General features: G+C 39.0%; 2 protein-coding genes across 2 annotated transcripts; one reads left to right on the forward strand and one right to left on the reverse strand.

The window, feature by feature from the left end:
* Window positions 1-436: 436 nt before the first annotated feature.
* Window positions 437-10,748, forward strand: LOC139710075 (dimethyladenosine transferase 1, mitochondrial-like). Its single transcript, XM_071622020.1, has 7 exons — window positions 437-571; window positions 2,661-2,812; window positions 4,568-4,676; window positions 5,310-5,461; window positions 7,823-7,942; window positions 8,482-8,609; window positions 10,535-10,748. The coding sequence occupies exons 1-7, from the start codon at window positions 457-459 to the stop codon at window positions 10,707-10,709; spliced, it is 951 nt and encodes a 316-aa protein (XP_071478121.1). The 5' UTR covers window positions 437-456; the 3' UTR covers window positions 10,710-10,748.
* Window positions 10,749-13,584: 2,836 nt separating this feature from the next.
* Window positions 13,585-15,810, reverse strand: LOC139710078 (protein-glucosylgalactosylhydroxylysine glucosidase-like). The gene has a single exon (XM_071622023.1). The coding sequence runs from the start codon at window positions 15,808-15,810 to the stop codon at window positions 13,585-13,587; it is 2,226 nt and encodes a 741-aa protein (XP_071478124.1).
* Window positions 15,811-17,374: the final 1,564 nt, after the last annotated feature.

The raw sequence follows: 17,374 nt of genomic DNA on the forward strand, positions 1-17,374 counted from the left end.
GATGAAGCAGCTGGGTGCATGAAGAGAAAAAAAAATAGTAAACAATTTCAGCAAAAATTCCACTTACTAAATTCGGCAGATAGTCGTCACTCACAGATCAGCGTTCTTGGCGACAGCAAGAATACGGAATTTCTAGGCTCGAGCATTTACTAGTAGCATAGAAGGCGCATATCATTAGAAATTTTTCATATTGATTCCGTGAAAATATACTAAAAATCTATTAAAATGAAAAATTATGATTTAAAATTTTATAATTTATAATAAGGAAGTATTTGTGAATTTTAACGACAATTAAAGATAACTAATTGTGAGTAATAAGGTCAATGCACTTTTTACACACGTGCAACTTCCTATGGTGTGTGGTTAGTGCGGTATGCGGACTGATGAATGGTGGCTGCTGCGATCTCTCTCAGAACCAGAACGGACTGATGCTGAACATTTTGGGGAGGCCGTATTATGGCTGTTGCAAGATTACCACCGTTACCTACAATTCGAGAGATAATTAGGCTATATGGTCTTCGAGCAGAAAAGCAGCTGGCTCAGATTTTTATTCTCGATCTCAAGCTTACGGGTAAGTAAATGTCGTGTTTATGAAGGCCCACAATTACAAAGTCCGCGAACAAGGACTGGTCGGTTCTCGCAATCGCTACGCCGGTGGTGCTGGGGCAGTGTTCTTGAGCGACTCGTTCGGTGCAGTGCAGTGTACGCGTAGTTGTAGGTCTGCGTTTGGTAGGAGAGTCGACGTCTAGATGTTGAATACCGGACATTTATTTTTCGATGTTCTGAGTTCCGTCCTTAGAGGATGAAAATATGAGCAGAAGCAGCACTAGTTATTGATAAAGTCCTGAAAATAACGAATTTCGCAAAATAATTGGAATTATTTTCTCTCTCACTTTGGAAAATAGACTCTCTCTAACGTTAGCTAGTCTAGTCAACTTAACATTAACATTGTCATTAATAACAATTCATGAATTGTTAAACATTAACCCATCCGGATCCCTCCACAAAAAGTTTACATTTCTAGCGATGCAAAATGGCATTTTTAAATTCCAAACACGAATTTCGAAATGGAATAATCGATGTCTTTCACATCTGATTCTTAGGACTTTAAGTCTTATTTGAATCATCATTGACATAACTCATACTCATAGTCCCCACAATTCACTGTACACATTCATACTGAGCGAACGACAAAGAGAAAATGGCAAATGGGACTCAAATTTCGTATTTTATTGTTTGTAAAAGGTAAAGCACACACATTTCAAACACTTTATGCATTAAAATCTTGTGATAAATCTTCGTCTTCTTCTAAATCTGATCGAGGTTAAATGTGATTACATGTTTGTGTTGCATTTTGGTTTTTGGCCCATGCAACGTTCACTGAGATAGGTCTGTGATAACCCCGGCGCGTGGCGCTGTAACCAGTAAGAGTTGAGGACGGTTTGATTTTGCTACAACACACATTTCCCATAGATGCTTGCCCAAGTATACTTGGGACTATAGTCCTCAACAGGTTAAGCAAGTTTCCAAAATATTTACCACAGACAAGTAGCTCCACCCATTCATTTAACTCGTTCAACATTGTTTTTGAGGTGTTCCTGACAAGCATAGCATTAGCAGACATCTTGATTTGTAGCACCCTGCTGCAATATTCATGTTTTGTGGTGACATTTTTGAAATATTGGTGGGATGGGGCATTAGCATGTATTCAGGGTCGCACACTAACCCTTTTTCCTTTCTGGTCCAAACCTTAAATTAACTGGTCCTGTATTTTTATATTTATTTATTTTTTCAACTGGCCCCAACCATGTAATTTTTGTTATTTCACCTGTCATGTCAGACCAGTAAATTCAGCAATCCCTGAAAAGTTGCAGTTCTGAAAGTGTTTTTTACTGGTCTGGAACCGTCGGACCAAGGCCAGTGTTCAGCGTTGATGTATTGCATGACATTACATACGCGAATTTCTCTAACACTCATTCCATTGGATTCTATTGGATATTCTATTGGATGCAAGGTGGTTAAAGGACAAGTTCACCTCATAGACATGTGGGTTGAGTGAATGCAGCAATATTAGTAGAACACATCAGTGAGAGTTTGAGCAAAATCGGACAATCCGTTAAAAAGTTATGAATTTTTGAAGTTTCTGCTCAGTCACGGCTGGGTGAAAAGAGTACTATAGCTTGTGATGTCACATGAGTACAACGATATAAAAGAAAGAAGAAAGAAAATTCAACGTATTTCCATTTTTCTCGCATAACAAAGAACACTTGACTTCTCTCTTTCAGAAGGCAGGCCCTTAACATACATCGGTAGCAATTTGAAGAACTGCACTTTATTCAAAAAGTAAAGTTTTGTGAAATTCTCTTTTTATTTTCTTTATATAGTTGTACGCATGTGACATCATACACTGTAGTAGTCTTCTCTTCCAGCAGTGACTGCGCAGATACTTAAAATATCCGTAACTTTTGAACGGAATGTCCAATTTTCCTCTTCGTCATTCACTGATGTGTTCTACTAATATTGCTGCATTCTCGCAATCCTAATATGTATATGAAGGTGGACTTGTCCTTCAATTATGGTTGGCTACTAATGGCTCTTTGTGTGTAGACAATGTAGTCTTACTTCATAAGCATGTTTGTTTGTTTGTTTTTTCTCCTCAGATAAGCTGGTGAGACAAGCTGGTAAGCTGCAAGGCTGTCATGTCTGTGAGGTCGGGCCTGGACCAGGGGGTATCACAAGATCCATTGTCAACCAGGGTGTGGCGGATCTATTGGTGGTTGAGAAAGATGCTAGGTTCATACCAAGTCTGGAGGTACAATTCTATTGACAAATAATTCTTTGATCTAGTCCTTAAAGGGGTTGTTTCAAAAGTATCAACAAATTTCTAGTTTGTTGTGGTCGTATGAGTAATTGAAAGGTTGATGGGGGGATTGATTGCATTTGGACCTTATTTTATGAATTCCTATACAAAACATTCAATATATACAAAATTTAAATCTTGGTGACAGCAAAATTGAACAGACACCAACTGATAAATTGTAAGCATTTGCAAGGCTGCCAACACTGGAAACTAGTTGAGAGTGGGACTCCATAGGCCAATGCTATAATTTAGGAGTCAGAATGAGTGAGATCAATAGAAATGCATGCAAATGAAATAAAGTTTTAGAGTGAGAAAGGACCAAAATGCGTGAGTCTCACGCTTAATGCGTGAGAGTTGGCAGCCCTGCATTCGAATAGTTTATGTGGCATCTGTTCCTATTGTATGTTACCATGACTGCAAATAGCTCTGTGAAACAAAGCCTTTTAATGTGAATGTTTTTACAATCCAAATTTTGTCAAACTAGGTCTCTATACTTCCCACACCACCTGCTCTTATCACTAAATTCCGCATCCTGTCAATTTTCTCCTCCAACTCCACCTCCTCTTCCTCCTTTCTCTTCCTCTTCAAGATCATCATTGTCACTTCAGTAAATGAATGTTTTGTTTAAAGGACAAGTTCACCTTCATAGACATGCGGGTTGAGTGAATGCAGCAATATTAGTAGAGCACATCATTGAGAGTTTGAGGAAAATCGGACAATCCGTTTAAAAGTTATGAATTTTTGAAGTTTCTGCTCACTCATGGCTGGATGAGAAGACTACTATAGCTTGTGATGTCACATGAGTACAACGATATAAAGAAAGAATAAAGAAAATTCAACATATTTTCACTTTTCTCGAGTAACAAAGGATCACTTGACTTCTTTCTTTCAGAAGGCAGGGGGAATAATATTACCCTTAACATATGTCAGTAACGAGTCGAAGAAATGTGCACTTTATTCAAAAAGTAAAGATTTGTGAAATTCCCTTTTTATTTTCTTTATATGGTTGTACGCATATGACATCATACACTGTAGTAGTCTTCTCATTCAGCGGTGACTACGCAGATACTTTAAAAATTCATAACTTTTGACGGATTGTCCAATTTTCCCCAAACTTTCACTGATGTGTTCTACTAATATTGCTGCATTCTCTCAATCACATGTCTATGAAGGTGGACTTGTCTTTTAAGGATAGCATAGACTGCTTCAGCCTCGGGCTATTCTTCCACAAGTCCATGCTGGAAAAACTCTGTATGAGCATAATGAATGCAAATCATACTCTGATTAAAAAGCACAAAACTGCCACATATATAGCATATATCATATTTACACAATGATTCCAATTAGATACATTATGTAATCATCATTAGTATTGCTGTCAACACCATAAAAATTCTAATCATAGCTCATGAATAATTATTCTACTGTATAAGCTGTTATTTTCACAATGGTTTAATTTTTTGGAATTTCGTGAATCATAGTTGACAATAAATTCAGCAATGAGCGAAAATGTGCCTTGCGCTAGGGTGATAGTGCATTTTCAGTAACCTCGGTGTCCATTCGTGAAAACAGCATCTCGCGAAAGCGTTTGTGGCCTCAACCGCAAATATATCTGTACATGAAACAGCTTATACAATATTTGATTGTCTCAGATTGTCTCTTTGTCCCATGATAAAACCTTGTGATTGTTTGTCTCTTTTCATTCAGATTCTGAGTGAAGCCAGTGAGGGCAAAGTGAGGGTGGCTTGCGGAGACATCCTGAAATTTGACTTTGAGGATGCTTTTCCGCATCACCTGAAGAAACAGTGGGATGATGGTAATTTTAAGCCACATTTATTAGTCAGGTGGTTGTTCTCTCACAAACATTCATTACTTCCTTAGTGGTTGTGTAGATCTATTCAATTTAATAAATTAAATTAAATTTGAAATATCAGCAATGCATTGTGTGGTCGCAATTATCCACTTGTACTGTGAGCTGACTGCTGTATAGCATTTCTCACTGAGAAATTGAGAGCTTGTTTTGAGCAAAATTTGACATTGATGTATTTTTGCTATCTTGCTATGAACTACTATATTCACACAGGGAGGTGGAACCTCCCTGATTCACACCACGCCATTGTACTTACCGGTATGCTCTCAGTGCAGCATTTACCCTATCTCTGTACAGAAATCTGTCGAAGGTCACAGTCCCAGGCAATCACAGAAAGTGCTGTGGCAGTTTGTTTATGTCTGTTGAGTGAAAGGTGGGGTGCTTGCTTCTGATAGGAAAATGCAATTTCCAAAAGAAGTACAATGTATGTTGCATTTGTGTTGGGCTTAAACACAAGTGTTCTCTCTTTTTGAAAATAAGAGCTTTGTAAGAGCAGCAGATACATAGGAAGGTTTGTTGTTTAGTTGTTTCTTACGAGAACTTGATATTCAATGACACATTGTATGATTTTTGTTTCAGATCCTCCTAACCTGCATGTAATTGGCAACTTGCCATTCAACGTTTCACTTCCCCTGATCCTGCGATGGATGGAGGCAGCGTCTAATCAAACGGGCCCATTTTCCTTTGGCAGGACGAGGATGTTGCTCACCTTCCAGAAGGAGGTGGCTGAGGTGAGAGTCTGATTTTGTCATACCAGCAATTCAGGGAGATTTATTATCATGTGCTTTCTTGTAAGCAAAGGCATTTCCTTGTTCAAGGCACATTGGGTTGGTGTTGGGTGTAGGATGGGCTTTTAGCCCAAACAAAGTTGTCAAATTTCGCTCCCAAATGTGAACGTATGCTTAGGAAATGTGCAGGATAACAATGTTATTACAAGATATTCGATGGGTAACGACGAAAATGTGAAATATTAACCAAAAAGGTTCAGTCTCAGTACTTACCCGATTGGGGTCAGGCTAAACTCGGACTCAGGGATAACTCGGCTTCGCTTTGACGGCGGGATGAGTTGTAATGGTTGTCCCTCTGATTGTACAGTGTTGTCCTATGGGAGCGGCCTGTATAAACTAGCGCTTCGTGTTCTGGCTACTCGCAGTAATGGTCCGAGTTGTTACAACGCGCACATCAAAAACCTCTTTTGCGTGCAAGCAAAATTAGTGTGCGCCTATCAAGCACCTCTAAAACAATCAAAGGTGCTTGATAAACAACAACAAAAACTCCAAAGACCGCGCGTCTCGGCAACTGAGGACCGCACGCTGTCATTTTTGTTTTGTTTTGTACAGGATTACGTTAGCACGCACTTTCCTGTCCATTCAGTTAGGCCTCATTTGGTATTATGCAGTGGCCAGTAGAATGTGGCGATCACTAATTACTGCGTGTGAATTGTCTGAAGTAGGGTCGAATTTTTCCCCGAGACCGAGTTAGTCTGGAGCCTTCTGGAATAAAAGTCGGTTTTCCTACTATTATTATTTTTCTCAAAATACTCCAAACCGACTCATCATTCCGGCAAACCGCGTCAGCCAGGTAAGTTTCTTAGTGGACTCTTTCGATATATTGCAAGCAAAAATGAAATGGTGCTAGACGGGTTCTCAAGCACTTACTGAAACTTAGTTTTCACTTTAAGGAGTTTAACCCTATGTGTGCCAATGATTCAAATGCACACAAAGTTCACACAAATACCTATGGACAAATAATCAATGTGGCAGGCAAAGGGTTAAAAGGGGGCTCCTGAAGAATTTGCTCAGGATTCCTGACTGAATTGTGTGGCTCAAGCTGTCCAAAGGAGTGAAGAACAAAAGATCTAAAAGATTTAGAATGGTAAAACAAAGAGACCTGATTCCATAAATGTTAACCCTAACCAGGCTGAGGTTTTTGGGGTGTTCTGTGGCCGGGGGAGGGTTGATTCCCCCCCCCCCCCCCCCCCCCGAGATCTCGGCCGTTGATCGCGCAATCGCCCTGAAAATTTGCACATACATTACCTGTCGCATAATCTACCAAACTATAAAAGAACAAAATTGAATTTTTCATTTGTTTATATTTTATACTGCATTAATTCATATGCGTGAAATAATACATTTTGCTCGAATTCAGAAAATAAAGCTATTGGCATCCTAATTTTTGGTGACATTATTCCTTGTAGCATTCCTAACAATTTACTTGAAAAAAAAATCTGGTATTAAAACTAATTTCTTATGTATTTATTGTTTTATGAATTTCTTATGTATTATGTATTTCCTTGTTTTTCGACCTTTTGTTTTATATTTTTTCCCCACAAAATTTATGACAGAACCTATTTCAAGCATAATCATGCTGAAAATAATTGATTTCAGCCTATGAAAGTGAAAATAATCATATGTTTATGAATAAGGTGAGAAAACTCCATTTGCATAGACTGTATACATAAAATCACATTTTTGAGCCATTTTTGCTCTGAGAGGCATGTATAAAAGGGCGTTCAGCGTTGTAACGGTATGCACGTTTTTCGTGAAAATGGTCTCAAAAGATGTGCAAGACTTTAAAGTAAAAAGTCAGCGAACGGCATGGTCAAAAAAAATCTCGCGCGGCGGATTAGTGGCGAAAAATGTCGGGGGGGGGGGGGGATGGGGTTGATTCAACCCCCTGGCCCTTTTAGGGTTAAATGACTAGCCGTTTCATAATGCAGCAATAATGATTGGTCACCTAATCAAATTATTCTACGTGTGAAGAGCACTGGCAGAGGTCGTATTTTAAATACTGGGGTTTCCAAGCCCTTCAGGCTGTCATGAGTAAATGAGTTCTAGAACACTAAATTAGCTTTCGGGCAAACCAAACACTTTGATGGGACCATATGATAATTTCATTAACCATGGATAGTGGGAAAGACAAATGTTTTCAGAATGGTTGTCCAATCATCTGTATCATATGCGTAAGTGCTTAATGATATTATTTCATGAATATCAACTTATTTCATGATAGTTTCTGAAATACCTAGTTTGTTTGTGATCAAGTATGCAGCAAGCACATAACTCCTGACTTGTTTTGTGTCAATTATCAAGAGGCTGACAGCGCCCCCTGGTGATGAACAAAGGAGCAGACTGTCCATCATTGCCCAACACCTGTGTGAAGTTAAGCATTGCTTTACGATACCTGGGACAGCATTTGTACCAAAACCAAAGGTAAACTTTCAAGTGCACCATTTAGCAATTGGAAGAGTATTCATTCAATCATCGTGAAGATATTAAGCACTTTATTCTGGACTGACACTAGTGGTGCTATATTTGATATGTCAATTGCTGTCTGAATGAGAATGCCATACAGTAGATTTAGTTTTATAAATAATGCAGATATGACTGAATGATTTCTACCTTTTAGCAAGAAATAATGTAATGTCAGTTCTGAGATTTACGAACAGCATGATGAGGAGAAACTTTTGTCTGTCGCATGCCTTAAAGTGTATTTCTACTTAGTGTATAAATAGAACTTTCCCCTCTCTCTCTCTCTCTCTCTCTCTCTCTCTCTATATATATATATATATATACATATGTGTGTATATATATATATATACATATATGTGTGGTGCATATATTGTACACATTCATACATTCATACAAACATACTAAAATTTGATGCATGCATTATATGTGATGATGTGTGCATTCACAGGTTTATATGGTTTCAATGTGATTCTCTGCACAATATTTTATTCACATTGCAGGTAGATGTGGGTGTGGTTCATTTTACTCCACTTGTGCAGCCTCACATTGACCTCCCCTTCAAGCTGGTGGAAAAACTTGTCAGGAGCGTCTTCCACTTCAGGCAGAAATACTGCAAGCGAGGAGTAGAGTGAGTTGCCATGGTTACGTTTGTGGGAATGCATCTATTAAAATCCATCCTTAGAGTCCAGAGACTTCCGATTTGATTGTTAAGTCAGTTGGTGCAGTGAGCATGTGCCATTGTGGGGTATCTGATATACACAATGGCTTTTGCTTTGAATACATGCTTCTTCTTCATTTCAATACTGATTTTTGTTCTGTGTTTTTGATCTGACAATGCTGTGTCAGAGATAACTGACAGCAAATTATATTCTTAATTACAAAATGTGCTCTCAATCACTGATGGAGCCACCCTGTGAAAATAAGACAAAAGAATGAATAAATGAATAAATAGATGAATAAAGAAATTGCACTTTTAGGAAAATGCTTCTGCTGAAAATCTTCTGAGTGAGCTATTAACCTGTTGAGGGCAAGTCCTGAGTATACTCGGGCAGGTGTCTGTGGGAAATGCGTGTTGTAGCAAAATCGGTCTGTCCTCAACGGGGTAAAGATGAAAATGAAAATCATGAAATATTACTTCATATGTTGGTCATGATTCATGCAGACACTGTAAGAATAGCCCATGTTTCTGCATTTTTCATGGAATTATATTGCTGTCTTTGTTTCAACCACTGTACAATGTACTTATGTGAAATTAGCAAAATTTCTACCAAAAATTGTGTATGATTCACTATATAATCATCATGGTGATTTACATTTGGAGATCAAATAAAAACATAAGAGATGCACATTTTCATTTTCTACTGAAACCATGATTAAACTGATTAAATTGACTAGATTTGCTGCCTATCACTCCATTTTCACGATACAAATGGAAAGTACAAACACATAAATCACACATACAGTTTTGTATATGACAACAAAAAATGGTTCCTTTCACCTGGAGAGTTACGTCATTTGGTCACATTCAGCGTATCGCCCTCAAGTTTAAAACGATTTACCGCTTTTCTGTTTTTTTCCAGTTCATCAGGATTATGACAATAACCATGAAGTGTTCATGCAGTATTTACAAAATGTACAGTGAAATATAGCATGTGGATAAGAACATACAAATAATACACATCAGTAAGGGCATTAGTGACATTATCCCAAACAAAGTACATTGTATTAAGCGTAGGTGATTATACTAATGCCCAACAAAATGATGTGTTATTTGTTTTATAGAATGATGAAGCAGATCCGTGTCATTTGATAACTCTCCCTCTTGTCAAAGTCCATAATATGTCATTAGATCTAGATCTAATGTTATATATTGAATTATCATGATGTGAAAGCGCTAATGACTAAATAGCAAAATATGACTAACAAGCAAAATTATGTGTTTACTTAGGCATAAATAAATGCTCGCTTACTTGTATTCTATCAACCAATCATACAATCCGGATCTGCTTCATCATTTTATAACAGGAATTCTTCACTGTAACAGAAACTAATGACTTAGAAAGATATTATGCTAGCACTCATACAACAGTGTTGTTGCATGATTGCAAGTACTCCTCTTATCAAAGAAATAGCACTCTGCATCATGTCTACAGACAAAATTACTGTCATGAAATGTGATTTTTAGAACATACATGTATTTCAAACTTATGATACCCCAACTATCTACAGTCACTTCATCCTATTTATCATCTGTCAACAAATACAATGCTTCTGAGTTATCCAAAGTTTACCTAAATCAAAGCTTTTCAGTAGTGTGGTGAGCAGTTTTCCTGTTCAAATCATGCATTGAAAATTTCTTTTTACCCGAGAGTGTCTATAATCATCCCAATACTTTTGAAATACGATATCGCAGTTGATAGGTGTACAATTGTATCTTACAGAAAACTTCAATATTTTGATAGGATCAACACATTGTCATAGGACTAACATGTATTGGTGATGTGTCAGAAATTTAATATGAGTTTCTACACTTTATCTTCCTCACATCCTAAGGATCCTGTTCCCCATTGAGCGCCAGGATCTAACGAAGGAGATGTTTGAAACCTCGGGTGTTGATCCCTCGTGCCGACCATTCAGGCTGACCATGGAAGAGTTCAACGCACTCTGTCTCTCCTACCATGATATCTGTCAGAGGATACCAGGTATCTTCCATTACAACTACAGGTGACAACCCAGTGATCTGAGGGGACAATTCACAGATGACTTTGTAATGGAGGTGTTACATACTACACCCAGTCACTAGTTGCATTGCAGTGCGACTCGTTCGTTGTTGAGAAACCTCCTGTGAAACACTTTTGAGAAGCAAGGAATACCCGTGCATGATGTCATCATGATTTGATGCAGACTGAGGACCTCATTTAGGATACCCAGGTACACTGATAAAGTGTACTTGTTACATCTTTCTTCTCAACACTGAATAAAGATTTTAAAGGCACCTGGTAATTTCATGTCAGGTTTCATGACAGGTTCACCAGCAGTGACTGCACAGATACTTTAAAAATTCATAAGTTTTGAATGGATTGTCCAATTTTCCCCAAATTTTCTCTGATGTGTTCCACTAATTTTTCTGCATTCACTCAATCCACGTGTATATGAAGGTGGACTTGTCCTTTGAAGGTATTGTGCAGAGATGTGTTTCTCAGAATCGCAAAAGGACTGTTTGAGTGACTGAGATTGTGGAATGAAAATTGGTATGGTATTCAGAATAGGTTTTGACTCGGCATGGTCTCTGAACACTGGCAATGTGGGCAATGTGTAGTACATATGCATACATCATAAATATATCCAAATATGCATGATGAAATGCAAGAACTTACTCTTGTACAAAGGGCAAGCTCAATAAGTGTGAGGAGATTGCACGAAAATATGAAAAAGAAAAACAAACAGACAGCAAAGAAAAATCTCTAAGAAATAAAATTAAGACTTTCAAGAAGACTTAGTTTGTTTGCAAATTTCAGATTAAACGATTGTTTATGGTGAGATAATAACAACCTCTAATTACTTGCTGGAAGAAATATTCAAGTACCCTGACAGTATTGCTGGTTTACAGTTGCAAACCTTTGACAGCAATGCAGAATGATGAATCCAAACATTTTGCTGAAAAAGTAACCAAAAGAGTGCAATAGTATTAAAACTTTATGACATTCTCCACACGTGTTCTTGACTTTTCTTTTTTGAACTCATGCATTCAGAATAATGGAGCAGAACACTTCTGAGACTAAGCAGCAAAAATGTCATCCTGCTTTATTTATTTCTGGTTGTTTTAGCATGTGTGTCAATACAATAAAATGAGAAAGAATGAATCCTCAAAGTATTGGCTCTGACATGTGCCTCTGTAAAGTGTCTGTACCCAAGAGATGAGACCACGAGCCTAATTCATAATGGCACTTGCAATGGTATGTTGCATTAATTGTAGTTCCCAAAGCAACTACTTTGATGCTCACAGCTGATTGGTTCTGTTGTGACTGCTACCATGGAAACTGCAGTTCTTGCAGCTCACAATACACAGTACAGAACTTTTTGTATGCATTTGGCTCCACGATCATGAGTGGTATTTCCAAACAATTTCATTCTGCATTCTATTATTGAGTAAGGTCACGGGTGCCATTATTTGAATAAGAAATGACATGAAAACAAAGTTTCCTGGAAGTAATTTTTTTGTGCTCTCATGACATCTGACGGAGTCAGCATGCTACCGCAATGTTTTTCATTCTTTCTGACAAAAAGACCAGGACCGTTAACATCTCTAAATGCATTAAATCACTTTATGCAGCCATGAAACATACATACATGTACATACATACAAACATATAAACATATATATTTTTATTTTATTATTATTATCATTTTTAGAGAGAGATGAGCCAGATATGATTCAAGAAATGAAGTAACTGTCATAGAGAAATTGTCCAGAGCAAACTATTTTACTGAATAAAGTCAGGGGATATGTTGTATTGTGATACATAGCTGTTCCTGACGCAACTTGCTATAGCCTTGCCTGATAGATTATTTTTTTATTCCATAGGAGATAAGTTATTATTTTATCAAGTACATTTGTAAGGATGAAATGCATTGTACCACATATATACTCCATTCTATTCTGCATTCTTATATGTCTGCAAAGACATCAAAAGTGACAAGGTGTGAATGCAGATCTGGTTGTAATTTTATCTGCTGCACACCCGTTTCACTCCTACATTCATACATTCATGTGTGATGCATTTGTATTGCTTACATTTAAACACTCAAAGAAGAAGGAAAAAAAAAACACCGCAAAATGTTGAAAAGTCATCAATATTACTGTCAACCCAAAGACACCTGATAAGACAGAAACAAACCAAAAAGTGAATTAAAATACTACAACAAAAAGCAGCAGTTCATGAAACTTAGGAATTGTAACAAATAGTAGACCATTCTGATAAGACCTGTTACTGCATTTCCCGAATGTCGTACATGTTTTATGTGTACTCGTAATGCAGAGATCACGAGTCCTACTGTATATGCCACTTCGATTATGATGCAGCACTTACCCACACTTTATAGAGCAATGTTTGCATTTTCATTCCACACTTCAAGTGATGGTAATATTTGACTGAAGCTACATGATGGAACCTGAAAAGAATGCACATTCCAATCACCTTTCATCTTGCTTCATCTATCTTCTGAAACATTTTCTTCTCTGTACGTATATCAAGTTATTTGACAGACCCTTTTCAGAAAATTTACTCCTGACCTTTCATCGTACAGGAGAATATTAAAGTCCTGAAATGTTACGGGGAGAGCTTTTGTCTTTGGGAATGTTAACTAGATAATCTCTTGATGACATGCGATTACATAGTAACTGTTACTGTTTGAAAAAGGAAGCAAGGGGCCTATTTAATTTGTTTGTCCATTACGCTCCATGCAATGACTGTAATGTACATTTCGACTTTAAAAATATGCACATACATGTATATTTGTAGAATACTGTCTTTGGGATGTCAACGCAGATAAGGTAGAAAGAATCAATGCATGCAACATGCCTTGGATAGTTGTCATGGAAATTAGCGGTGAGTACTGTTTGTGACCTTATTTGAAGATGTCTGTGGTGACGCTCGAATCATAAATGCTTCTCTCGAAAGAATGATGGGAATATCAATCACTAGTGAATGCACATCCGTGCCTTGTAGAACCTCTAACTCTACTCCTCGTCTGTACGCTCCACTGTTATCGGTCAACACTACTTCTACTTTGTTTTCCGTCGCTGAGATGCTCAGAGAATTGCCGAAGTATTCGATCCCTGTAAAAGTAATACTCTGAGATTCTGGAGGGATTGTGATATTCATATACAGACCAGTCTCCCGCAGTCGCATCCCACCATACCCGTACATGACTGCCTGTAAGAAACCTCCCATGCCGGTGACGAAATTGATCGCGCCTTCACCCTGAGCTGTTTCCGTCCAAATCTTGAACGGTTGTTGGATGTTAGCGTAGCTCTTTTCGAAGAGCTCCCCAGCCTTGGATTGGTTCCCGAGCTCCAGCCACCCGACGGCGAACATACCCCATGTCATCGCCGGGCCGTTTGGGTCGGTCACGTTGACGCCGTTGTAAGCTTCGTAGAACATGAGGTCATTGCGTCGAGCCGCTGTGGACATGTTGTGCATGAGGGGAAATCCCAAAAGGATGGCGTCTGCCTGCTTAACTTCAGTTCCGAGAGTGTATCCCTCATACTCCGGATGGTACTCCCGATTTTTGTCGTACGGAATGTACAACTGCTCCGCAATTTGCGTCCAGTTGTCAGGGACAGTTTTATTGATCATCGAGGCAGCATACGCTGGTAATCGGAGACTGATCTGTGCTATGACGTTAGTGTACACTGAGTTATTAACACTCTGATGATATTCATCTGGGGGCATGACGTCATTGATTGTATACATCTTCCGGCTTTGGTCGAACTTCGCTTTGCTCGCCCAGAACTCTGCAATTTCGATGATCATTTCAAAGCCCCTTTCTTTGAGAAGAAAGTCCGTATCATTGGTTGCCGAGAGGTACTGCTGAACGGCAAAAGCTATGTCTCCAGTGATGTGAAGTTCATGCGTGGGATAAGGTGTCGCCGGACACACTTCCATCCCTGTGAAGGCCATCTCCCAAGGGAACTGAGCTCCTTTGTACCCATTCTTTTGGGCGTTCTCCTTCGCTGCGTCTAGCTGGCTGGTTCTTGTTTTCAGTATCTCTAGCGCCAATTGTGGATGGAGCATCAGAATTGTTGGATACATCCAGGTCTCCTGGTCCCAGAATATGTGTCCTTTGTAACCAGCTGGGGAAAGTCCGCCATGCGCAAGTCCTCCGGGATTGATGCCGTAGAAGCGAAAGGGAGCGGTCTGCTTTTGGGTGAGAGGAGGCAAGAAGCTCATGATGTAATACAGGCTTCCGTAGATCGCTTTCGCAAGGTAGAGGTTTCCAGTCACGTCGATGTGACCCTCTTCCCACTTGTCTCTCCAAGCCTCAGCATGACTTCTGAACAAAGAGAGTCTCCGCCCCAGAGCTTCGCCAACAACGTACGAATCGAGGGCGTCGGCTTTACTAGTCGAAACGGAAGTGATGAAACACCAAGTGTGTGTGTCTTCTTTGGACGCAAGAGTAAGTACCTTTGGGATCTCCGTCCAGTACATGTAAACTGTCGATACTGCACTGGTTGGCGTCTCTGAGGTTGTGGTATTTCCGAATGCAAACCAAGCATCTTCGCTCTTGGGAGGTACCACCGTGATGTTCACATCTTCACTCTCTGGGTTGAACTTAAGGGCTAAGTCTACCGATATTTGACCCGCAGTTCCGGGTTTCCTCGTCAGTGTTATTTCGTTGATAAGAAGGCGGGTCAAAACCTGGTGAGCGTACACCTTATGATGTATGTGAACCACTTCTGTACTTGATCGGCGATGAAACGTTCCGTTCAACACATCCAAGGAATAAGTTTCATTGCTGATGTTAATGGAGTTAGTGTCCACCCGGATATGTGCTGGGGAAGGAATATCGGCCCGGTGACTTGAGCCATACCTCCCGTTATACACTCTGTTCAAGTGGATAGTGTCACTAAAAACCACGGTAGCCAGATAGCCATTCCCAACAGAGGCCACGCAACACGCGTCCGACGGCAAACTCGGGCTCTCAAAGACGGTTGCCTCGGCCGAAACGTCGGGATAAGAGCTGCAGTCGCATCCGTGTGTTACGACCAGCTGGTAGCTAGCTGTAACGAAAAGCGCGAAAACCACGTGTAACAGCTGAGCAACCATAGTGACGAGCTATAACTTGGTCTTCTTTGTGAAGAAAAGAACCAATGACGATATCTAAATGTGCTCAATGGTGTAGTCAATGTACGAGTTACTCGGCTCACTTATTTTTGTCAGGTGGCAAATAGCTGGTTTATCTCAGTCAACAACCGGAAGTGACTGTCTGTGAAAGGTTAATACATCCGGTGTGTTGTAGGTGCGTTGATATTGGGGTCAAACTCCATTTTCTCCATTTACTTGTTTTTTCCATTACAACTGCCGAATTACCATCAAAGATAGACAGAGAGAGAGAGGAAAAATATTTACAAAGTATATTCAACTGGGTCATAGCCTAATTTATGTTTGATGTGAGATGAGTTCCGACATACGACAAGAATTGTACTTTGTTTTTGAAGGCAAACAAACAAACAAGCAAACAAACAAACAAAGAACCAATATCCCCCTTAGGCCTATAGGCCTACATTGCGCTCACATCCATCAGCTGCAATGTTTCACTATACAACGATTCTTCTGTCTAACTCGTAGAGATCAAGGTGAATTCAACTATTATTGATAAACTGGAATCTGATTTTTCTTTCTACTAAATCTATGGGGATTTCAGAATCTGACAAGGGGCTAGTTGATGTATATGTTTATTGTGAAATGTTTTGTTATATTTCTTGCTGGCAATATAGGTTGCTCAAGAGATCAGAATAGTAGCTTGTGTATCTATCTGTGCGTATGCATAGTGGATCATTGGTGGTTCAAAGGGCAATGTTAGCGGTAGAATTGTAGTTAATGTGATTTAAGTCGATTGTAAAAAAAATACAAACAAACCAACAAACAAACAACAGAAACACCAAAAAAAAAAAACAATACACAAACACTAAAACAAGAGCAACAGCCAAAAAAGCAAACAAAGTAAGCAAGCAGACAAATAACCCAAAAGAAACAAAAACAAACACAAGAACAAAATCAAACAAACAAATAGGCAAACGAACAAACTTTGTGAAACGAAGTACCTTCTATGGCATTACAGTACCAGTTAGGGATTACCCTTTTAGGAGTACCTCGGTTCCTAGTCAATACTGGTATCGACACCTTCCTGATCACCCAAACCCATTGTGTTAAAGATTACATTTTCCTGCACTCTCTAACAGTTATAGGCAATATTATTATATTTCAGACTTAATTCACTCGCACCGTGTGGAAGGATAACACATGTCATTATGCAGACTTGAAGATTAATTTTAGCATTAAATGATTTGTATCGAACACAAAGCGTTAGAAAAAAAAGCGGCATTTACCACAAGACAACGGGGGGGGGGGGGTGTTAAAGCACTGTTTATTTACTGTAGACGTTTCGCCTATGGGGCGTATGCTGTAAGAAAGCCGAGTTGCGATCAATATGCAAGACTTGCGCTTGATTTAGGGGATTTGCAATATTGATTGCAACTTTATTGCAACACCCCCTATTGAATCGGGCATCTTAGATCAGACAATTTAGCCCTAATTGTAAGATTGTTATTGGATTACAGAGCAAGACTACAGTTATATGTTGTTTGGCTTCGAGGTTAACCTCTCTTTA

This window comes from Diadema antillarum, unplaced genomic scaffold (assembly GCF_040938485.1).
Source record: "Diadema antillarum isolate AM-2024a unplaced genomic scaffold, OU_Dant_1.0 seq00001497_RagTag, whole genome shotgun sequence".
Lineage (NCBI taxonomy): Eukaryota > Metazoa > Echinodermata > Echinoidea > Diadematoida > Diadematidae > Diadema > Diadema antillarum.